Source organism: Dermacentor silvarum, chromosome 9, assembly GCF_013339745.2.
Source record: "Dermacentor silvarum isolate Dsil-2018 chromosome 9, BIME_Dsil_1.4, whole genome shotgun sequence".
Taxonomy (NCBI): Eukaryota; Metazoa; Arthropoda; class Arachnida; order Ixodida; family Ixodidae; genus Dermacentor; species Dermacentor silvarum.
Genome location: NC_051162.1, coordinates 79,329,159 through 79,354,243, shown reverse-complemented (window position 1 = coordinate 79,354,243; position 25,085 = coordinate 79,329,159). Strand labels below are relative to the sequence as shown.

The 25,085-nt window shown below is 45.9% G+C and overlaps 1 protein-coding gene across 1 annotated transcript in view; it reads right to left on the bottom strand.

Moving 5' to 3' along the window:
- LOC119463676 (uncharacterized) overlaps positions 1 to 17,693 on the bottom strand; it is a 37,955-nt gene extending 20,262 nt beyond the window's left edge. The window contains exons 1-3 of the mRNA XM_037724500.2: positions 17,464 to 17,693; positions 12,467 to 12,667; positions 7,328 to 7,600 (exon numbers count right to left, since the gene is read on the bottom strand). Of these exons, the coding sequence (XP_037580428.1) occupies positions 7,328 to 7,600; positions 12,467 to 12,667; positions 17,464 to 17,547 (558 nt within the window). The 5' untranslated portion in view covers positions 17,548 to 17,693. The remainder of the gene's footprint in view (positions 1 to 7,327; positions 7,601 to 12,466; positions 12,668 to 17,463) is intronic.
- Positions 17,694 to 25,085: the final 7,392 nt, after the last annotated feature.

The window sequence follows — 25,085 nt, the reverse complement described above, 5'->3', positions numbered from 1 at the left end:
TCGACGAACCGACGTTAACCGGAGAGGGAGAGAGCACACTCGCGCGCCGAGACACCTTCTCACCCGGCGAGTCGAGAGAGATAACTACAGCGTGAGCGCGCGCCAACAGCATGAGTTATCATCACCCCCCCCCCCCCCCCCTTGACAAAGCTCCGACAGCAGCGGTCGAAGGAACGAGAAAAGCCTCGAAGGTTCCCAAGCTTTGGCCATGCTACGAGATCACGACACCGCTAAGAATGTTCGAGAACGCCTGTGGAAGCTATATAACCGCCGTGCGAGAATTCAGGAGTTCAGGCGTTCAGTCTGCACCGGTGAAGTGATGTAACGTGAAGACCAAGCGTCTGCGGAAGAAGGGGATTCCCCAGCAAGCTAGTCGACGGGTTCATCGAGCGTCTGCATTTCCGGAAGAAGTTTTTTTCTTCGAAATTTGCCCCGAGTTACGCCGAGATCGTCCGACTTCAAGACCAACACTGGTGAATACGATTGGACACTTAGTGTTCCTTTTTTATTTTGTGCTTTACGTGTTGGACTCTTAGTGCTTGTCGTTAATTATTTTCTTGTGTTTGTTAATACCCATCTGATTTGTATTGTGCAGTGTCTAGACTAAGTGTGCAAGTGTGTGTGTAACTGCCTTGTGTGAAAAATATATTTTGTTGTGTTTCGACAACTCTGGGCTCTGACTCGGTCTTTGGACAGCAACCGGCGTTCGCTGGCGCACCAGAGGGCCCACTCTTAATTGTCCTTGCTTTCGTGGGATTATTTTCGGAAGCTGATAAGTCGACTTTTAAATTTGGTCCGGCGTCTGCGCCTCGTTAACGGGGTCTGTGACAAAGTGACGCGACACAAACTGCGAATCGAAATGCAGTTTGCACACAGCGGCATTTCGTTCGAGTGGCTTGTCCACCCGAGGTATGTTGCGCTGCCACTTTAGGTACCTCGAATAGCGACTTCTTTTTGCACGATTTGTAACCAGTCGTGCAGCCAGGCACAAAACAGTGACTTTGACGGCGGCTCATCCCTGAGCACTTGTCAGCACCGCACGAAACATTACTTCGCACAAGAATTTCCACCAAAAAGCGGGAAAAACTCGCGGACCAATTCCAAACGGGCGCTCAGCTTGACGTATAAACGAGTGCGAGCGCCCCCTGGCGGATGCATCACAAGACGGCAACGGCGGTTGCCATAGGAGCCACCGGGCGGTAATCACACTTCCCCTATTCTAGCCACTGTACATGTGTTTCTGGTCCGTTGTCGCGGAAAAGAAGCATTTCGCCGTCTTCCAGCTCTTTGGACGATGGTGAATCAGAAACCGAAATTTACTTCGTTTCTGGAAGCAAACAATAGTGATGACTTCGAAATTAGCAGTTCATCAGATGAAGAACACTGCTCAGAAGACTATGTTGCAAGTGCACGTCATTGGCGGCGAATCGATGTGAAGGACATTCCCACGAAGGATACTTCCGTTTTTGGGCGTCCCTGGTAAGGCGGTCAATGTTACCTCGCTTGATGACTTGATAAAACTTTCTGAACAGCGCTCTTGCTCGGTTTTTTAGTGTTGATTACCAGCAGGTAGCTGGCCTTCTTTATCATGAGCAATAATGACCTTTGATATGCTAATTTGACTTAGTATGTGCTTGACTTTTTTTCAACACCGATAACTTGATTTTTGGAAGGATAATATTCAATATCAAATTTTAAAAATATAAGCAGTGTGGGCACCGAAATTGTGAAAACAATAAAACGGTTAAGGGGTTAATGTAACAGACTATGCAGCATAATATGGGACAGCTCTTTAGAGAAAAATGTCTGCGACGTCATGGTAACCATCACTACGAAAGACAGTTGCAATGTGGAAGGTCAAAGTAATTAAATGTAGTGAGCATCAAAGAACTGTAGAACAGCCTTGGGACCGTGTAAACAATCTAATTCAGCCTTTGTCATGCAGTGAAAAAACTCATTGCGCCACCTAAGGCCGTAATATAATACGCCATTTCGTGCTCCTTCACCATGAAACCGCACTTCACCATTCTATTATACAGCCGGATTTCGTCGTCCTCAGGAGTCATTCTTCCTATGAATTGAAGATCTTAACAGCAGGTTTTGAAGACAAGACCTTCTTTGGAGAGTTGAGATAGTTCAGATGGATTTGGGTCTCGTCAAATCTGGGTATCTGGCCACGTTGGTATAGTCAAACTCGCAATTTAGTCCTTCTAAAGCCCGTTTGATTGGGGAAAAACGTTGCAATTTCGCCCGGAAAGCGAAGCATCGATTGCGGTAGCAAATTAATCGACAGCTATACAAAGTAGGATAGTAGTTTTATCGGTCGTGTAAACTTGTGAACACCGCCACATTAACTAAATTAACAAACACGGTGTCACGCGCGCTTAAGCAAACACGAAACGCATCTGACTCGATGACCGGAGAAACTCAATGTCAAAACGCTGGAGTGGGCGCAGCAGCAGCAGCGAGCGGGTTGAGCTTCGTGCCGGGGCTCGCATCAACGCCATCTTTGCCTCGAAAACACATGGAGGGCGGACTCTGCCCCCACCGCAGATGGCTTTCAAGATACAGCCGCGCGGGTCGTGGCTCCCGGCGCGGAACGTCCCCCCTCCCTCCCCCGGAGCCCTCCGGCCCGGCGGGAGCGCGCGGCCCCTCCACCTGTCCATCCTCTCCCCGGATCCTTCCGGCTCGGCGGGAGCGCGCGGCCGCAATAAATCGCGGCCCCTCCAACTCCCTATACCCTTCCACCGGAGAGTTGTGTGCGACTGGAAGACTACGCGCTTCCTACCCGCTTTCAGTACTTGTGTGCGCGCGCCGCGATTGCCGGCTCAGAGTCGCATTCTTTCACTCGCACATACAGCGGACCGCGCGCAGTGACGATTTTATCGCCCGTGGACTTTATACGGAACCTCACGGTGACGGCGACGACTACGATGGCAGAAATTCGCCTAGAGTGTCCAAGTAATTGCGGGCACCAACTGCGTACTTTGCACGGCCGCGCGCGCCTTATCTCGAAAGGGAACTGCAGACGGCTTATACATTTGTGCGTGCGGTGTTCTCGTCGCTCAGTTTGCGTTGAAGCGACAATCGGCACGAAGGTCATTTTGCTCGCTGCTGCTGCCGCGCTTCCTGCTTCCAGCGTTTTGACAGCGAATGTCCGCGCTCATCGAGTGTGATATGCTTATGTTGGCTTGTGCGCGCTGACACCATTCTTGTAAATTTAGTTAGTAAGCCAATAGCTCCAAGTTTATGCAGCCAATAACACTACTATCCTTTCTTCGTATAGCTGTCTACTAATTTGCTATCGCAATCGATGCTACGCCTTTGGGAAGAAACTGCGGCTTCTTTCCTGTTTCCCAAACTTAGAACCACGTTGAAAGGGCTTGTTTTTAAACTATAGGGGAGAGTCAGGACAATGCGACAAGACAGATGCGCGCCATCCCAGAAAGTGCATTCCAGGAGGCTTTCCAAAAATAGAAGAAACGAGGGGAACAGTGTATTGCCAGTAGAGGGGAGAACTTTGATGGGGACACTGCTTACATGTTGCACAATAAGCAAAAAAGATGTTATAGCGAAAGTTCCGTTTCTGTTATTGCGATAGCAATTATTATATGGACGCTCCAAACGGATTTCTGCCGTCGGCGTCGCCGTCGTCGTCGCCGTGAGATTCCGCATAAAGTCCAAGGGCGATAAAATCGTCGCCGCGCGCCGTATGCTGTAGCTGTATGTGCGACTGAAAGCGCGCAAGGGACGGCCGCTTTCACGGAGAGCGAACGCACGGCGGAGAGCAAACGTGACTTCTTCCGTCGCGCGAAAGGTCGAGGGGGGATGGAAGCGAGGGAGGAGGGTGACGCTGTGCTGCGGCCCCAAGTGCATATCTCCGAGGGGAACTGGCGACTCAATATCCTACGCGAAATGAGGAAAGCGGAAAGGCAACGCGGGAGAGAGAGGGCACGTATTCTACTCTGCCAGAATTCGCACACTTGTACTTTCCGCCGCTGCGGGCTGTCGCGCGCACCGTATCTTGAAAGCAATCTCCACACGGCTCTGACCTTAGTATGCGCTGTGCTTTCGCCGCTCAGTTTCCGTTGAAGCGATAGACCGCATGAACCTTCACTCGCCGCTACTGTCGCACTTGCTCACGCCAGCGTTTGGACAGAGGTTGTCTGTGGTCATCGAGTGTGATCTATTCATGTTTGCTTGTGCGTGCTGGCACCATGGTTGGTAATTCAGTTAGTAGGCGAATGTGTCCAAGTTTATGCAGCCGATAAAATTACTATCGCTACTCCGTATAGCTCTCTACTAATTTGCTGTCGTCATTGATGATTCGCCTTTCGGGCGAAACCAACATTTTTAAACACACGTCTCATGCTTGTATGTATGTATGTATGTATGTATGTATGTATGTATGTATGTATGTATGTATTTTTGTATGTAACCGTTTTATCGCATACCTGCGTCACTGGGTAGTCCATGGTCGAATTGGTATGCATCGGGTTTGTGTGCTGAGGGAGCAACGTTCGAAACAAACCATTAATTGGACCAACTTGGCTCACTGAGTATGTGGCAAAGTATAGATATACGTGTCAATCTTCAACGAAACTCTTTGACAGCGGCATGGGTAAACGTAGACGCAAGACAGGGTAGGCATCGCTGTTGAATAAACTTTTCGACGCCGACTTGGATGGAAATTTGCCACTTTACAATGACAAAAGGATCCTCCGAATTTCCCCGATGCTGAGCGAAACCGAACTCACGTCACAAGGGCTCATCAAGGACCACAACCGGACGCTTTGGAAAGCTGCGCCATAAACACACTGTGTATGTGCCGCTTTTCCTTGAACGTCTTCCACGCCAACACTATAGGCTCCGTACAGTGAACAGGCGGCGCTGCTGCGCAGCAGCGCTGCCGCGATGCTCAGCGCCGCATGTGGCGGGAGGCACGAAACTGGGAAGGGGGGAAGACCGCGAGATTTCGAAACTACATGTACACGTCTCCGAAAGCCGCACGTGAATCCGCGATCCGCCGTCTTTTTTTGTGCGTGTGTGTACGTGAAAGTGCAAGCGTGGCCCTCTGTGATGTCACAGATAGTTTTTACGGGGTTTAGGCCTATTAAAGGAATAGACGAGTACTTTCAAGGTGCAGCGTTAACCAGCGGAGACAAGCTCTACGCTGCTTCGCATGTTACCTCTGTGAAAGAAGTGGACGTTCACGCTAAGTGCCGTTCGCAGCAGGGAAAGCAACTATACGAAATCATCCTTCACGTGAGTAAAGCCTACGGTTACACTAAAATTGAAGTCACTGAACTGGCACGATGAAAACGATGTAGTTGACCGATTTTTAATCGACGCCTCAATGTTGGCAATGCATGCCTCATTTCGCTCCGGCGCGTTGTACCCCGCGGCCTATCATTTGATGTCACACTATTACTTTAGATTGTCATACAGCTCGATCTGGAGCGCCTGCAGCTACACGTTCACTCGTAGGCTGTCGTCAGCACAGTCATGTCAAGTGAGCTAAACTAACTCGATTCGGATTGTTGGACCATGTGGCAGTGACCATGCTTGATCGAAATTGAAAATATGATCTGGATTGGGCGCGATCTTGATTGACATTGTCTGTGTGCCATCTGCAGCACTGAAAAACGAGATTTATTAACTAGGTGATCTTAATTTACATGACGCGAATGTTCGTTTTTCACCCTGAACGATGATCGCGGCTCATTAGGCCCCTTTCACAACATACGATTTCGTTGCTAATTTCTTTGCTTGCATACGCGCTTTGCTTTTGCAATGCTATATCGTAATTGGAAATGAGAAGAAAAATCACACCATGTGAAACCACGCATCTCGAGCGCCAGCGGCCGAAACGAGGATCGTCTATGAATTAGCGCTCGCCAGCACAAAATAGGCTTCCTTGGCATAAAATATTGCTCATCGCACATGGTCAGTGCAATGCTAATCATACCGAATGCTAAGGCGACGGAAAGCAGTCGTCAAATCAGTACAATCGTGACAAATTTCTTTTAAATGCTCAGCAGCTGGCCATGGCCGATGGCGTCGCACAACGAGCTGTGAAACGCCCATGTGCAGCACGATTTACGATATAAACCCTTCTCACAAATATGAAAGAAGCTGACTTATTTTACTCTCCTCACAGCTGCGATCCATTTCTTTCGCCGTTCGATTTCGTAAGGCTTGCCAAGAAACCTGTACAATTTTATCTCGGGCTGGCCTTCGTGGTTGTGACAGTCCTTTACGCAGCAGTATCGCCGGTTCCACTTGCCTTTTTTTCACCTCCGTCAATTCCGACGCTTGTCGATGAAGCGCATGCCATTGCACCGTTGCAAGACGCATCCAAAAAAATAAGGAAGGCTGGTGAACAAAGCAAAACGGCTTCAACCGTGGTCGAGACGAAGTGTAGCGCGCGGGAAAGAATACGCATCGAGCCGGCCGAGCTGCGGAGTCACCTTCCCAGTACTGTCGCGTCGCTGCGGCATATTACGTCAGCGCAGCCGCGAACTCGACTGTACGGAGCCTATATCGAACTGCGCCATGAACGCACTAAATATGTGCTTCTCTTCGAGGAACCTTTCTTCAAATTGGGTCGCATAGTATGCGCCACTGGGTGTGCAGCGTGCGAAGAAAGAATTCGCAGCGTTCACAGGCACCGGCGTTCCGCGCTTGTTGTCTCGGAGACCACGCACAGACTTCTAAGCAGTGGCATTACAAGGCGCAACGTGTCTATAAGGAAGCTCGAGAGGGGCATCCGGTTGCCGCATGACGCGTTTCTAAGCGTTCGCAGGCACCGGTGCGCCATGCATCATAGAACCCGCGCGCCGGCTTCACCATGACGACGCTAGATGGCGTCGATTGTTTTTACGGAATAGGGAGCCTACATGCAAGCGCTGCTTGCATGTAGGCTCCCTATTACGGAAGCGTGAAAGAGGAGCTCACAAGTACATAACGCGTTTATACGGTTCGACGTGGCATTGCATTGTGTCGCTATTATTTATTCAGTGCTAAACGCATTAGCATCGACATTCTTCGTCAGGTTGGTTCTGGCGAAATTTTTAAGTGTCAGCTATTCAGCAAGACAGCAGCAGCCCGCAATAACCACGGTCAGGAATGCATGTGAGGGTTCGCAAAAAAAAAAAAAAAACGGTCGCTTTAGTAGAGTCGTCGCCCGTAAAGCTACCACTATAAGGACTACCGCTAATACAGTCCCCTTTATCACCCCCTCTTTTATCACTACTGCTACTGCTACTACAACTACCACTTCCCCATAGCTGCCACCACATGTACTTTTGTCTGCGGCACCACAAACCTGATGCAGGAAGCGTCCCTTGAGCTCATCCTGGAAGTTCTGCTTCGAGGTTCGGTTGAAGTAGCTGTGCAGGTTGGCCACCATGGTTCCCACGGCCAACTGGCGGAAGGAGCGCGGCCCGAATGGGAACTCGCCACCGCCGCGCCACTGGTGATTGCACGCGTACCCGTAGAGATCCGTGCATGGGTCCGCCGGGTTCTGATCGCGGTTATTCAGGTAGAGAGACACCCAGCGACAGTCCGGGTGGCTGCAGGCTGACTGCTCCGTCGAAGGCTGCGAGTGGTCGACTGTCTCGCTCTCTTAACCAGACGACAAAGAGCTTCGCTCATTGGAGACTTAGTAGTGTGAGATTAAGTAATAGGTGGGCACGTTAGCACGCATTTCTAGCAACAACTAGGCAGCGTGACGTAATCCTAGCAAATGAAAAGGAACGTATATATATTTTAGAAAATAGAAACAGCGCATTGTCCTACTAATCGTATTCGTCTGTGTTATTTTGTTCGTGTTTTGTTGCACTCCCTGTGTATATAGCTACGTAGATGTTAGATTTTTGAGGCATGGCGGCGAAGCACGGAGGTTTCCAAAAATTCGCACATGTCCTAGAGCGAAGAATTGGACACGCATGCACGCATGTACATAAACTCACAAGACACAGATGACATCCCGGATTGTGCGATTTATGAGAATCGCAATACAAAACACAGCGAAGCAGAGCTCTTTTAAATATGCGACAGCACTGGGCACTTGAGGATGCCTGAAAAAAATGTGTTCCAGTTGCCACCACTTTATGTAAACCGTGCGTTGGTCGGGCCACAACAGTTGCACCAGTACCGGTGGCGGTCAGCGCACGACCGTCATGTCTAAACTGACAACCGCTCTACATATTGGGCTAAATAATAACTTTATTTGTATATACTTAAAATCGATGAATAAAAAGCCGACAGATCCCACGCCCTGTGGGAACCAATGTTATTTGAAGCAGTTTGCGGGGAGCCTACCAAGTTAACGAAACGACCATGAGAGCACCAAGACGTAGGCGGTTCTTTTATAACCTACATGACACGCACGTCATGGCATTCATGTCATGAGTCCTCACGAGTCCCTTTAGCTACATCTAAGAGACATTAAGGCGAAGGCATTAGTCATGCTCCTGACAGACTTCGACCATCAACCGTTAGCGTTTTCCGGCACTTAGACCCATATCCGATCCCATTTCATTATTTTTGAGTTTTATTATTTTTTCGCTGAGTCATTCTCATTTTTGCTGGGTCATTCTCATGACTATGACTTCTACCACTATCCTTTAGTGTTGCTTCACCTATTACCCACGTCCGAGCCCCTTTCAGTGGTTTTTGGGTGTTAATCGTTTTTCGCTGAGTCTGCCATTTTTGCTGAGTTGTGGTCATGACTATGATTTCTACTATCATCCTTTGTGTTTTTTTTTCACTTGGTACCCACGTCAGAACCGATTCAAGTGGTTTTTTAGTGTTAATCTTTTTTCGCTGAGTCATTGTCATTTTTGCTGAATTATGCTCATGACTATGATTTCTACCATCATGCTTTTGTGTTCCATTAGTGCCCACGTCAGAACCCATTTCAGTGGCTTTTGAGTGTTAACCTTTTTTCGCTGAGTCATTGTCATTTTTGCTGAATCATGCTCATGACTATGGCTTCTAGCACCATCCTCTAGTGTTTCCTTCACTCAGTACCCACGTCCGAACCCATTTCATTGGTCTTTGAGTGTTATTCGTCTTTCGCTGAGTCATTGTCAGGACCTACATGACACGCATTTTAGGCCGTTTATGTCATGACCAAGGAGGTTTAAAAATATGCTTTAAACCTCCTTGGTCATGACCTATCACTACGTTCGTCATGCACTTCTGTCATACTATGCCAATTTTGGTACCTACCCAGTTAACAAAATGACCATGAGAGCACCAAGACGTAGGCGGCTGTTTCATGACCTCCATGACACGCATGTCTTGACATATCATTTATATTCGTCATATACTCTTGTGATTGTATGCCAATTTTTGGTACATACCAAGTTAACGAAACGACCATGAGAGCACAAAGACGTAGATAGATAGATGGATAGATAGATAGATAGATAGATAGATAGATAGATAGATAGATAGATAGATAGATAGATAGATAGATAGATAGATAGATAGATAGATAGATAGATAGATAGATTGATAGATAGATAGATACTGTCAAAGTAGCAAATTTTCGCCAAAGAATGTTTCGCATTTAAAACGCCAAACCAAGCACCCTACCTTCCCTTCATCCCCCCCCCCCCCCCCCCTACTAATTATCTGGGAAAGAAGCCCGCGAATTCACGCAAAATCGCCGCGCGACTGCCCGCTCGAGGCGCATCGTGTGTATTCGCGGGAATATTTCAAGCTCGGAAAAAAACTATTTTATATAGCACGTATTGAGTAACGGTAAGCTATATCGGTAATTTATCATGTTGCTCTACAATTTTCTCATTGACACTTTTAATCTAATTATAATATTTGAGATGTTCAATAATTAACTAAGAATATGGCAATTAGACGGAATGCAAAAAATTATCTGAGTATGTCCAAGCGATGGCAAACAACATTACCTTGGTTCTGTCGAGCTACGTAGCATTTGCATATTTTTAAAGTTTGACTCAAGTTTCTTTGAACACCCTGTATATATTCAACAATGCTCGAAGAAGCTCTTAAAAAATTTCGACATTTTGGAAAGTTCTGCCGGAGCGCTCAATGACCCTATATCTTAAAGTTTTCTTAAAATTATGTCTTAAAATATCTTAAAATTTCTGTTTATGAAGTATCTTCTTGCTAGTCTAGTCTGAAAACGGCTTAATCCGTTCTTCAAGGATCGAGAACCCAAGTTTGCCCAATTGTGATATATAGTGCATGGACTCTCTTTTGACGGAACCTCAAGGGACCAGGGAAATTGGTTGCGTTTATCATGAGCTCCATTTACTGAGAGACACAGCTGAAGGGTAGAAACTACTTTATTGTATAGAAGATATAAATTGCGTAGCAGAGAGACAATCCACAGCATAAAAATAAACAGGAAGTTAGTCAGCCACTGCCTGATATACGTATCACTGATTGCAACTCACACGCATATGAAACTGACTTAGTTATTTAACTGGCTAGTATGGTGGCCACTGACGAGCGCTCTATTAGACACAGCAACATAATCAAAAGCACAATGAACATAACAAACGAAATTATGCTTTGCAGTCACACACTGGCCACATTTTGAACGGCGAGCAATGACTGCAGCTGTGTTTGCTTCATCTGTCGCAGTCGCTTTTCTTAATGTTGATGCTCAGAGACTCGTTTATCCGGAGGTTGCAAAAATGATGGTACCGTTTAACGAGTGTATTTTAACATTGCATGAACACAAAAGCAACCAACCATGAGGATGGTGTTCCGTTTAAGCGACAGATAGGTTTATGAAGATTCCACTGTATACGTGCTTTTTTTAATGCGAGAGCATTATTCGGCTCATTGTGTGGCCCCGCCTTCATCAGGAAGTCATGGCAGGAAAACGGCAGAGATTAGTTACGTCGTCTTTATTTAAGTAAAAAAAAAGGTCGACACGGTTAGGATTCGATCCTCTGCCCCACCTCCACTGCTACCACACCGTAGCCGACTGCGCTTACCACTGCGCCGCCCTTGCAACACGCGTCACTGATGAATATTTTCGAGTCTGTGCACGTTGTTGGGCTCTTATGGGCGGGCAATTCACTAGCTGGCACACGAAGCAGTGCAAGCGCAAGGCAGATCGGGTAGCCTGCCTCGTGGCATTCCTCAACGTTCGTTCTCTAGCGAAACACAGGGACGCCACGGCGTACGTTGTGAACGTCAACAGAGGCGACATAATTTGCCTCATTAAGACATGGATGAGGCCAGATGACAAGAGACAGATCACGGGAGACTCGTTTCGTGTGCGCCAATCAGCGACCCGATAACGTTGCCTCCGGCGTCGCCATAAAGGCCAAGCCAGGACTTCAACTACGACCCGTCAAACTCAGAGACAGCTTCGGCGCAGACGGATAGATGTGCGCTGTGTAGTTCGTATAAACGAAACTCGTGGTTGTGTGCGTATACGTGGGGCCGCCGAATTTGTCTCAAACGGATGCGGCAGCGTTCGTGTACACGAATCGGCCTTCGGCTCTACGCTGTGGCACGTCCATGCTTGTTGTAGGGGACTTCAGTTAGTACGCACGTTGAACGTAGCAGCACTACTAAGCAACATTTCGCCGCAACACTAAACTCAGCAATATAATGCAGTGACACACTCAACGACAAGTAATGCTCCTGCACTTGCACATCATAAGAATTGCTTACGTGCACGTATATATATTCTTCCGGTGCGCCTATAGCAGTTGAAACAGTGAGATTAAAGCAGCATTTTTCTATTAAGAAGCAGTTTATTCTTGAAACGATGAGTTATTGAGTGCCCCATAAATCTGCTATAAGCAATTCAAACGAAATTTAGGAATTTGCCACAAAACGCTCAAGTACTCCACACAGTGCCAAGTTCCACAGACTACACCCGACATGTGCAGCATTTCGTGTTGATGTCAATGCGCTCGATATGATGGTTATTTAAATCAATCTCGCTCATAATTAGGAGCAGACCTTTTGGAGTGGACGTACTGCGCCACTTGAGTCACAATAACCATTTCGCTGCAAAAAGACACTAGAGAGTAAACTGGCGTCATCCTGGAAATTGATTTCAAGTGGATGCGTCTTGCAAACTCACCGGCTACAATTCGTAAATTGCAATATGTGTCGTAAAGTAATTAACTAAGAAGTGTATTAGTCAAATATTGTTAATTAGTTTATTATGGTTTCGATTTCTCGTGCTACTAACGTTCGCCTCTTAGAATAACCCAGCTCAACGATACGAATTATGCTACCTGCCACAGGCGATTTTTAAAATTCTGTAAAACTTAAAAGTGAACCCCCTGTATAGTGGATTGAATTGGTCTAATTGATAAGGAGTATGGACTTAGGTTTGTAGATATTTTCTTTACGGGGAAGGGGACGCAATTTCATTCAATGGTAGTCCTTATCTCTCCCGCCCGCCTCGCCTGCAATATATGGCGTACTTTTGTTTGGGTACCTTGTCGCCTGCCTTGGAGCGCGGTCCCAGAACCTCATTAAACTGTGCAAGGTCGTGCATCAGGCCCTCTGCCGTGGTTTGACTGTTGATCTGCTTGAGCCGATACGGTACCCGGCGCCGGGGGTCTACCGCCTGACTACGCACGTTGTTCAGGTGCTTCGAGGCGGTCACCAAGGCGGCGAGCATCAGCATAAACGTCACCTGCACCGAACAGTAACAGAACGAGCATTGGGTTTCTTACCATCATCATCTTGTATGTCCACTGAAGGCCGAAGGGCTGTCCCAGCGATCTCTGATTACTCCTGTTTCACGCCAGGGGCGATATTCTGCAAGAGTCCACCTAGTTGACTGTCCATTTCGGGTGTCGCTGATTGGCTGCTGCTTGATGTGCAGGAAGGAGACTGGCTGGCACCTTCCTCAACATCAAGCAGCAGCCAATCAGCGACAGCCGAAATGGAAAGTCCACTAGGTAGATTCTTACAGAATGTCGCCCCAGCTCGCGGCATCTTATGACCGCAATTTCCTAAGTCCATCGCCCCACCCACTTCTACTGTAGTTATAGACTGTGTTTCCCTTACCTTCGCACCCATTCTGTAACTGTAAGAGACCACCGGCTATCTGCCGTACGCATTAAGTGGCGTGCACCACTTCATTTCGTCCTTTTAATGTCAGTTATATATAGAGTGTTGGTTACCTTCGTTTGCCCTCTAATCCACATGACTTACGTTCTGCCTCACCGACACGCCTGTCATTTCCCGTTCCATCGCTTGTTGCGCGGTCCTTAGCTTCTTGCAAGCTTCTTTGTTAGTCTCCAAGTATGGTGACCGCGCAAATGAGATGGGCTAGTTGGTTACAAGTCTTATATGACACAGATTTTGCAGCACAAATTTTGACTGCGCAAAGCGAATGACACAGGGAACAACGCCGAACATTAGCTGGTACTAAATGCACCACGACACATATTCAGTAGTCGCTTCGTGGGGGTAAAAAAAATCGCAGTTTCGCCTGAAGGGCGAAGCTCTGACTGTGATAACAATGTTTAGCATGACGCTTATTGGATGGTGTAACGGTGGACCACGACTTAGATTACTTGTGGAGCACATTTAGAATTAGGTTACTTGAACTTACAAAGGCGTTCATGCCAAGTATTTATTCTGATAGGCTTAAAAAGCGTAAAAAAACAGATATCGCGTTTCGTATCTTGAGGCTACTTAAAAAAAAGGCGCGTGTTTAAAAGATATAAAAGAACGATAGGACAAGTCAATTGCAAACGTTTACAGGAGCTAACACGCGAATACAAAAAAACTGTTGAAAATGCAAAAGTATTTTAAACGACTAAATGGCAAAATGAGAATAAACCCGAGACCTTTCTCGCAGTACTTGAACAGATTTGGGTCTTTTCCTGTTGGGATAAATGAAACCATCTGGCAATGAACGCACTCTTGTTACGACGTAGAAAAAGCGACTTTCTTAAACAGTTACATTGAATCAATTTTTCTTTTGAAACCTGCAGACATCCCACAGTCGTCAAATCACAGCGCTCCTCTTATGCAACCAATGGAACATGGCGTTAGCGGCATTGAAGCTGTGCTTAGGAATCTCGATGAAGGTAAGGCTACTGGCCCCGATCGTATTTCTCCAAGAATTTTAAAATAAGACCTATCTTGGAATATGGCTGTACTCTTTGGGACCCGTCTCAAGCATGCCTGATCAGTAAACTAGAAAAAAATTCAGAACAGAGCAGCCAGGTTCGTCTTGGGTAGGTACGGTAGGAACTACAGTTGCACTCAAATGAATAGTTGAATTAGGAATCACTTTCGTCTGGCTACAAAAAATTGCAGTTAAAGCTCTTGTATCAAATATTAAATAACAAAACTGGAATTGATAGCGAAAGTTACTTGAAACAGCCAAATTATATATCTGGACGGACTGACCACAAGTACCAAATTAGGGAATACCAGGCCAAGACGAACCTGTACGCAAATTCCTTTTTTTTTGTAAAAACTATCGCTCAGTCGAATTGAGTGACGTCTGAGCAAGTGTGCAGTGACAATGAAGATATATTTTTTATAAGCTTATAACCCCCCTTAGGTAACGCCTTCGAGCTAAGCAGGGAATTGTATGAATAAAAAAATACTAACGCTGGTCTGAATAGCGCTGACGCGACGTGCACGGGTGCGTAATAATTATCGGCACCCTTAAATGCAGTACAACGCCATGAAGACCCTGTGATGGCATCGCACAGGCGCCACTAAGCTGTACTTGAAGAACCGCGCCAGTAAACTTAGATCGGTTACAGGTTCCAGCACTGATATAGTTTTGCACTTTTAAAACATAATAGTCAGGGAAGGTTTAAAATAAAAGGCATGTGCTGCGAATGTTATGTTTGATGACATTTGTTTGTGCGCCGCCATTTTCAAATGTCCTGAGGTAATTTTAGCCAAGTACGTAAAACGTAGTATGCGTAACTTTAGTGGCAGAATAGTGTACCAATATAACCGACATATACAGGATTAACACAAGCGAATTTTGAGTGTCCATGTAAATGCTATAGCAATTAAACCTTGACAATGCATGTACTATGTCATCAAGCACATTCGCAGCCATAGCGTGTGTAAGCGCAGCATCATTCTTTTAAGATAAAGCTGTTCTTTTCTTACAGGTCAATAGGTCCCAGTGCTGACACAAAATTCACCTTCTTTTTTGATGCAGTATTAGCCTCGAACAATTTATTTTGATTGTCCATCTTGAAACGCATATTATTGGGGCATTTTTTGTAAGCTTTATTAAAAGAATTCATTGGCTGGGATGTAGGAGCTAAAGGCAGATGCAACTGCCTGAAAAAGGCCCCCCTACCCATACATTTACCCATACCCGTACCCATTTAGCGCACAGAAGCAAAAAGTTGCAGTTTCGCCCGAAAGGCGAAGCATCCATTGCGATAGCAAATTAGTGGACAGCTATATGAACTAATGATAGTAGTTTTATCGGCTGTATAAACTTGTAAACGTAATTTTGACAAGCATTGTGTCACGCGCGCACAAGCAAACATGAACTAGATGGCCGCGGAAGCTCGCTGTCAAAACTCGTCAGCAGCAGCGAGCGAATTGACCATCGTGCAGTCGCTTGCATCAACGCGAACTAAGCCACGAAAACACAGCGTAGGGCGGGCTCTGTCCCCGTCGTAGATGGCTTTCAAGATACAGCGGTCACCCGGGTCACCCGGAGTAGAACGCGACCCTCCCCCCTTCCTATCTCCCCCCCCCCCCCCCCCGGAGCCTTGCGTGCAGCGGAAGACGGCGTGCTTCCTCCCCGCTTCCTTCCCTTGCGTGCGCGAGATTGAGCCGCGATCGCCAACTCACCCTCGCACGCTTTCACTCGCACATACAGCATACGGCGTGTAGGCGACGATTTTATCGCCCTTGGACTTTATACGCAACCTCACGGCGACGCTAGAAATGCGCCTGGAGTATCCATACAATTGCTATCGCAATAAAAGAATTCTTCGAGGCCCTTTTTATCAAGAAAGAAGTCAAATTTCTCGTCCGCACTGCGGCTATTTTGCCGTAAAAAACTGCTCGTTTTAACAAAATCACGTTTTGTTTAAATGCGCAAATGTTGCTAACGCGCTTGAGAGAGTGTGCGCAGTGGCAGTGTTTTTGTAAACCCCGCGCAACGACTCCTGGTAATGTAGTGTTCTGCAATAAAGACTAGTTGAAGTTGGGCGTTTGTCCTGTGTTTCTGGCTCTGTCCTAATTTGCGCTATAGAATTATGTTGCATGACAGTGTGTGAGTTTCTGCCCTTCATGTTAAACTAAGGATACTTGATAATGCCTACCCTATGCGGTCCGACCCATTTGCATTCGTCTGTAAACTTTCATCTCATGATCAAGGTCCTATGCGAATAATTAGCCTAGATAAACGCACTCTTGCACAGATTCTAGGGGCTCATTGCCTATCAGGAATTCTCGTTCTAAAGGTAAATCCGGAAAAACCTAAAGAGAAATCCGGCGCTGCAGAGCTATTGTTTGCGAGGAGAATGCGAGAATGTGATTTTTTTTTCATAATTCGCTACTGAAGCGGTTAAAGAAAGACTATTTCAAATGGCAGACAAACAACAGGGTGTCAGCACACCGTCCGTACAGTTATGAGGGGCAGAAATTTAAATCTTACAGAACGCCCTGTCATGTAAGCTCGCTGACGCCACTGGTGTGATCGTCAGCTAATATCGAAACTTGATTTCAATAGGTACATTCCCTTTCCTTCGTTATTTCTTCCTCCCATGTAAGCATGCGTGTCGACAGTAAAATAGATAAGTTGCATTCTTGTCGGTATCCCTGTCTCAGTTTTCTATTCTCTGTACTTATCGCATGGAATGTTTCCGGGAGAGCTCCTCATGGCATCCGTAGTAACAGTGGCTTGAAGTGCTATCAGTTACTTGGGGTTGGTAGACGACATTTATACTGTGTTCCATACATAGCTGGCAATGCCTACGAAGCCTAGATATGCTTACTTCACTGCTCGCATTTGCTAACAAAATATAGCAAGCCATCATATTGAAAAGCACCGGTATCCCTCATTATTACAGTGCACCATTTGACTCGTGTTTTTATGTCGCAATATGTGACCTACTTTGTGAAAGGCCTCGTGGGTATGAAACTGTTTACCCCGAGCTCGCGCAGTGAAACATTCTCCTGACCAGCGGCCACAGCCCACAGCTTGCTTTCGCGACTAAATCATAGTGCGTCGCATATTGGAAGCACAAAGGCGCACACATTCTGCATAACTTGGCTTAACCTCGTTTCACCTAGTGAAAGTTACAATACAGAAAGTAGTTATTACGTAGCAATCGTCGGGCATATTAAGAACCGCACTGCGAAACGCGCCGAGCGAGTCTTCTGTGACCGCTCTCTTTCGTAGCTTTCGAAGCGTTGCCTTCCTGTCAACGTGTGTATTACAGCTATTTGCGCGGAGAAACTGAGCGCCCGGCCACTCACGCCTGCCGAGATGAGGAAGTACTTCCGGTTGCCAAAGGCCTCGGTCAGCTGCCGCAGGACGGTGTCCTCGGTCGGGTCATGCATGCTGGCCCGCGATCGAGCGCTGCCGGCGGAGGCCAACGCGCTGGCGCTCCTCGACGTCTGCAAAAGCGCTCGCGTCTTGGCCGGGCAGGGCAGGGCGAGCGCAAGGCTCACCCGGTCACCACAACAGACAGGGCCGGCTCCGTGCGAGCCCGCTTCTTCTTTCTTCCTCTCTCACCACACGACCCATGGCGGCTACCCTACTGGGCTGCAGCCACAGGAATGTTTGCGAAGCCCTCTGCACGTTTCTGCGTGAGACAAAAAGAACTGCGTGCTAAAGTTCTTCTTAAAACTTAATATGCTCGCATAAGGTGTTTCTAAAAATATTAAATATTTGATCATTCATATCTGTAACAGTGCGCACGTTAAGTCCCATTTACAAGATACTTGTTTCATTTCAACTTACTCTCCTCTAGGTAGAACACTTTTTTCACCGTGCGATATATGGCCGATCCCCCAGGGTTGGTTTAGCCATTTCATTAGGGAACAAGAACCTGGCAGCTACTACGCACAGCTGGATTCTCAACCTATCGCATAGTGGGTTTGACCGTTTTACTTGGAACCAACAAATGATGACATTGACTGCACGGAATTATTTTAATTTTTCTGTTTAAGATTTCTTCGTATTTTTCATTCAGACTTACTGCTCAAGAAGAAGATCTTTCTACTGCGGTAGTTCTTAATTTGTTTATCAGTATTAGTATCTGTATACACAGATATACATATACCTCTGTATTGTACTGTGCACCCTCATCTTTCCGTTGCAAAACTAGTTATTGAGAAATGTTGGAACAATACTCTAGCCGAAATGTATAAAACAAGTGTCGTTACGCACGTCAAACCATCGTGATAAAGGCCGGTCCATGGCTGAAACAACCAAAATGAATTCATAATTTGCAACGTGGATTTCTAAACATAATTAGTTGACGAGAACTCTTATGTTCGAGCTTTACATATATATATATATATATATATATATATATATATACTATAATACTTATCCCTGATTGCAATGCATATATGCAATCCACCATACTCATGGCCTATTCCCTTGAGTGGGGATGGGCCCCTGGATGGGCCCCTTTTAGATCATCAACATCCCCAACGGTGACTCAGTGCCTACGAGAAGCAAATACGAGAGCACTATTTCTATTACTACGCAGTTTTCCTTGCAGTTACAGAAAGACAGCCTGAGAGACCCATATTTACTCATCCATAAGGGTTTCCTACGCATACCTACGTGCTACTGTCGAAGAGATGACAATATTTCCCTTCCATAAAACTTCCTCAATGCTGCGGAATTCCGTAGCACTCATTCGCCAGATCATGTATTTGTCGACGTGAACGCAAACGCAACGGCTGTTCTTCTCGCGTGTACTTTACGTCATAACCGTTCACTGCTCTGCCTTTCCTGCTTCATATATCCTCAGCGAGGACGCAGCTTCGAACATCGTTGAAGCTTACGTTTCGCGAGAACTTTTACGGGGACACATACCACACCAGAATATCACGATTGACTCACCAACGCTTTATAAACATGCATCCGATATCTGTTCACCTTACAACCACGGGTGCAAAGCACACGACCGAGTATTGGCCTGTATATTGGTGCTTTCTAAAACATGGCGTCCATGACGGGCTTCGAGCCCCTCAAATTGATTTGGGGTATGCAATTCTTTATGACTTAAGAGTTACGGAGTAATACTATTTTAGAGTAATGGTTGAGTAATACTATTTTAGAGCACGCCTCCGCCCATAGCGGTGCTGCAACAACATTGAAATCAGTTGCTAGGCTGGTTATTTTATATACGAAAGGCTAAGGACGTCACTCCCACGTCGAAAACTGGCATCGCCACGGCCGCTTACGCCACAGTAATCTTTACAGAGAAAAGTATACCGGGGGCACTGCATGGTTCGCATTGCTAGCACGAACGCCTGATAACTATGTGGTTCAGATGCTAGTTTTGAGTTTGTTCTTTTGAAACGTATGCTGTTTTGTATGTTGTTTGCGTGATTCCAAAGAATGTATACACTGTTAGCTCGACTTCGCTGAGTGCTTGTAGCCTGTGTCTTACGGGGTCATGAGCCATTGCTTTTTTGCTAGCTTACGGGGGTATGAGCTATTCATGAGTCACTGCTTGTAGTCTCTGCCTTACGGGGTATATGATCCATTTCTCTGCCCTGCACTGCCGCCGGGATCTTATGTAGCCAAACACACTGCGCGCATCTCGCGTGTCTGGCTCCCTTCTATTATGTGCGGTGTACAGGCCACCAGACTATGCCTCCGATTACTTATTAAGGATATTAAGGTTGGTTATTTTAACCTGCCAAGTAGTCACTGGAATGGTCTTATGTCAGGTGCCGGTTCAGTTGTCGGCGCAAATGTGCTTTTTGATATGATGCTCGATCAACAATCTTTTACGAGTAGTTTGTGAACCTACCAGACATAGCCCACCGTGGTTGCTCAGTGGGTATGGTGTTGGGCTGCTGAGCACGAGGTCGCGGGATCGAATCCCGGCCACGGCGGCCGCATTTCGGTGGGGGCGAAATGCGAAAGCACCCGTGTTTTTAGATTTAGCTGCACGCTAACGAACCCCAGGTGGTCCAAATTTCCCGAGTCCCCCACTACGGCGTGCCTCATAATCAGATCCTTGTTTTTGCACGTAAAACCCCATAATTTAAAGAACCTGCCAGACATCTAAACGGTCTTGGTTCGCTCCTTCACCTCGTCTTTCTTGAACGCTCCGTTTCAGATTATTCTGTATGAATCGAACCTGGGCTGTCTGACCATGAACTTATATCGTTAGTTGTATCGTTCTCGTTGAATGTTAAACACGCGCATGGCCCGCATGCATCTACGATTGGGAAAAATCGCGCGCATGCCTATGATGGGCGAAGTACAGATCATCTTGATTCTCGCTTTTCTGAATTTTGCCAGAATGACGTCTTGTGCCTTGGCGAAAAGTTTGAAGTCATGTGTTTATTTTGCATTGAAAAATTTGTACCCAACAAACTTAAAAAGCCAGTTAAACGTACACCATGGATGAATAGGCGGACTATTCAATTAAACCGTAAATCCTGACGCCTAAGAAAGGCAGGCGCAGCTACCGTTAATTAAAAAAATGTTCGTGTCACAATTTCATATCCCATTGCACAAGCAAAAAAAATATTATGTCAGTAACAGTTTACCAAATTTTATTAAGGAAGATCTACAGAAATTTTGGAACTTATTAAGGAACGGAACAAACCTATAATGAACATTACCCACGATAGCATTCCAATAATTGATCCTAAGACTACTGCTAACCTTTTATATGACCACTTTCACAGCGTCTTCTCCCCGCCCACTGAACCCTCTTTCCGAACTTCACCGCCCTGCTCTTCTGACGCTAATACTTCTCATCAAGGTGTACTTAACATGCTCCTCCGATTAAAAGTGCAGTAATCTGTTGGTCCAGATTGCATTCCCAACACCTTCCTTCGGCGTTATGCGGAACCTTTAAGTAAATTTCTTGTAGTAATTTTTCAGGCCTCTTTACATTCTAAGGTAGTACCACTCGATTGAAAAGTAGCACGTGTTGTCCCTATAATCAAAGATGATGACCAAACTTCAGTCTTGAATTACCGTCCGATTTCCATGTTATCCTCTACTTTTAAATTAATTCATCACATTGTTGCTGACTACATTGCCAGTTTCTTAAACGAGTGTAACATTTTACCTCCTTTCCAACATGGCTTCAGGAAAGGGCTCTAGACAGTCCCCCAATTAAACACAGTCATTCACTCGTTTGCTTCTGTCCTTGACAAGGCTGGCCAAGTAGGACGTAATCGTTTTGGATTCTCAATAGGCTTTCGATGTAGTTCCTCACGCCAAATTAATTTGTAAATTAGAATTCCTTTGTCTTCCTAGCTTTATGCTGTTCTGGGTTCCTGCTTGCTTAACGCGTCGAAAACAGTAAGCAGTGATTCATGGGACAGCAGTCCAATTCTCTTTCAGGAACCTCTGGCGTGCCTCAAGGTAGGGTGTTTGGTCCACTATTATTTCTTATTATTGTGACAAATAGTAGATGTAATATATGCCCCTTGTGAATGTTCGTCAGCTTGCTGTCGACTATATCATTTTTTTAAAATATTAATATAGTTTTGCTTTTTTCTCGGCGTCCGCTCTTTTTGTTCAAACTGTATCACAAAGAGAAATAAACTTGCATGATAATGTATTGTAATAATGATCAACTATCACTTAATTTAGCTTCAGACAACCTTCTTCAGTGCAGCAATAAGTGGGAAATTAAACTCAACTATGATAAATATCTCCTTCTGCTTATAACATACAAAAAACTACCCCCGACGTTTTCCGAATGTATAGGTAAGACCCCTTGGTCGAAATGAGCGAGCACAAGTATTTTGGAATTACAATTGCTAACCTCAATTGGAATAGCCACATTGCTAACACCGCCTCTTCTGCATTTAAAAAACTATGCCTACTTCACCGTAAGCTTAAAGATGCATCCCATGAAGTGAAATTATTAGCCTATACCACTTTTATTCGACCAAAATTGGAATAATATGTGCGCTATCTGGGACCTCTTTACCAAAATCGACATTAACGCCCTTGAAAGGATACAGAGAAGAGACATACGTTTACTTTCTTTAAATGCGACTGACAAGAGTCTATAACTGAATTATTGCGCACGAGTGGTTTTCACACCCTTCAAACGAGGCGAAAAGTAATACGATTATGTTCCTTTACTCTTAATAAACTGTAAATTTTCTATAGATCCTAGTCCATACGTAACTCGGTCTGCATCCAGGGAAACCCGTCATTGCCCACCCTCTCACTCTCTCCCCTTACTTTGCCAGGTCAAGCCTCTTTAAATTGTCATTATTTCCTCGAATTATAGGAGAATGGAACCTCACACCTTTCCATCATCTCGACTCCCCTGAATCAATTCAAACTCATAATATTAGGATCTCACTAAGTAACATTGCTGTTTTGCGCTATTTCGTTTGCTTTCCAAGCTTTTATAGTTTGCAATTCTGCCTTTTGTACGCGTATCTTTTATGCGTGTACCATGCCTCTCCTGCTTGGGTCCATGGCTTGCAGTATGCTTTAAATAAAGTTAAAATACTTCGAAAAAAAATTAAGCGTGCAACGGAGCCTTTACACTCCCATTTATATTTCGTTTTATTGCCTATTGTCGCGCTATAAAGCTACACTGAAAGAGCCGGCCCAACGTTGTGAGTCCCAAAAAATCAATACAAGTATTCCGTAGAAGCATGCAGCACAGTCAAGCCTTGGTGATGACGAATGTGCTCCTCTTTGCTACGCAGGAAAACTTTGCCCACGCGTTCCCACAAGTGACGTCATATTTTGGCGCCTGCGTATTTTGCACAAAATCGAAGGAGTGCTACTCGATCACGAGACAAACATAAGACTAAATTAACACGCTGAAGGCTTTCCATGCATGGGCTATTGGTTTGGTTCCTGTAGCCATATATCCCCGGTTTTCTGTCCGTACAATTGCTGTCGAAATAGTGTTATGTATCTTGAATGCATAACGAGAGGTAACCTTGGCCGCTTCACTAACAGATCTAGAGGGAGTGGGGCTCTAAGCGCAGCGTTCTCGCTCTTTCTCTTTCCACCCCCCCCCCCCCAAAAAAAATTTACACCCGAGACCCTTACCTGAATACTTAAACTCTCTTGAAGTGAAGACCAGTATAATTCCACTGTCTCTTTTGAAGTGCTATAATCTGCATAAAATCGGTGCTCAAGATTTAGATAAAAAACTTCTCCTCCCCCGTGTATCACTATAGGCAAGAACTCTCGAGTGAATGCTTGCTCTCAAATACACTGCCCGGAACTTTCGCAGAGAGAGCGAGGAAAACCAGGAACCCGGCAGCAACCGACATGCCCCTCGCGCCCAGCTTGCAATCCACTCGGGTCACAAAACGATCGGAAATAAGATAAGGAGGAAACAGTAATGCGAAACATAGGCTAACTCTGAAAGAATAGCCGGGAGGTTCGGTATAGGCACCTCTGTCGCCATTTGCACGGTTTGGACCCCCGGTACTAAAACTGGTCCCCAATGCACCGGTAGTTGGAACACTGCGCCGGCGAGTTAGGACGCTAGCGTCTGTGGAAGCACGTGCAAATGGTTCCCCTGCGGCCCATGATGAGACGTGAAAGATGGATACAGCCGCTCCCACAGTTCCTCGCTTCCAAGGCTGTTTATTAGTTTTTCGCCACTCTCGCGATGACGCGTTGGCTTCGGCTTTCGAAGCTTCACGATTTCGTGCTTAAGTTGGCCTGCGTTATTTTTAATGTCACACTGACACAGTATCGGACGCATATTCTTTATACTTCGTTGCGCTTGATTAGTTCCTTTCCCCTCAGCTAGTGCGTCTTCGGTCGAGTACAAAATTCAATTTACCTCACATCTGAGCTATCTATAGACGTGAAAGCGGGCCTACGGATGCGTTCACAGTAAATTTGATCAGGCTAGGTTGTACTATTCCATGGTAACGGCTTGCGCGAAATTGAGGACACAGGATCGACGAAACACTATAGTAGCGCTCGCGTTTTGGTGATCCCGCGTCATCGTCAATATCACGCTGCCTGTTGTCGTGGGAACGTTCAAGTATGTTGTACCAAACCAGCAGGCCTAATGGCACGCGAACAGTAATCCCGAAGGGGCAATGTGGGCGTCGGTGACGCAGGTACTTTATGAACATTTAAACGTCTATTTCGTGCCTATTGGGCTGGTATGTAAGCATATCTTGCACCGAATTGATTTGCGAGCCTGTCCGCAGACTTAGCGCAGTTGTTCTTTTTCTTACATTTTTGTTTTGGTACAACACCATGTGTTTCTTGTTCAATAACTGTTGAGGAACGGGAAGGCAAGGTTACATCAACATCGGATATCCCAATGCATATTTAAGAAATCGAAGCTATACGCCATTCCAAATGTAACACGCACATACACACAACAAGCCCAGCTTCGTACTTAGTTTACAGAAGACAAAGTATCAACAAGAAGAGAAAAAATAACCAGAAAAAGCATCCTATAGTAATGCCCGTTAAAATACGTACACGCCCACAGTGCAATAACAACACTATCACCTGCGCGCACGCCAATGTCATATTGCTGTAGTAGTCCTAAATGCAAACGCAAGATGCAAGTAGAGTTTGCAACGATCTACAAATGAAACGAGATCATTAGGTCGCTGTTCACAAGGCCATCAAAGCACATCTTTGTTTAGCGAGACATGACCATGAACCAATTACTTTGTTTACACAAAGAGAGAATTAATTTTAATAACAAGGATGGCTCTGTGGCATAAGCAGGGTGATGGTATTTGGTGGAAACATATGAGCAAACAGATCAATAAGAAGGAACGAAGTCGTAACCTCCTAGTCAGGCCGGCCTCGCACTAGAAAAGTACGTTTATCTAAGTGGTTGAACCAGTCGTGCAAATGGCCGCTGATGATTACATTGCGGACAATTCATCAGCAATTACCCGCCGTGGTGGCGTAGTGCATT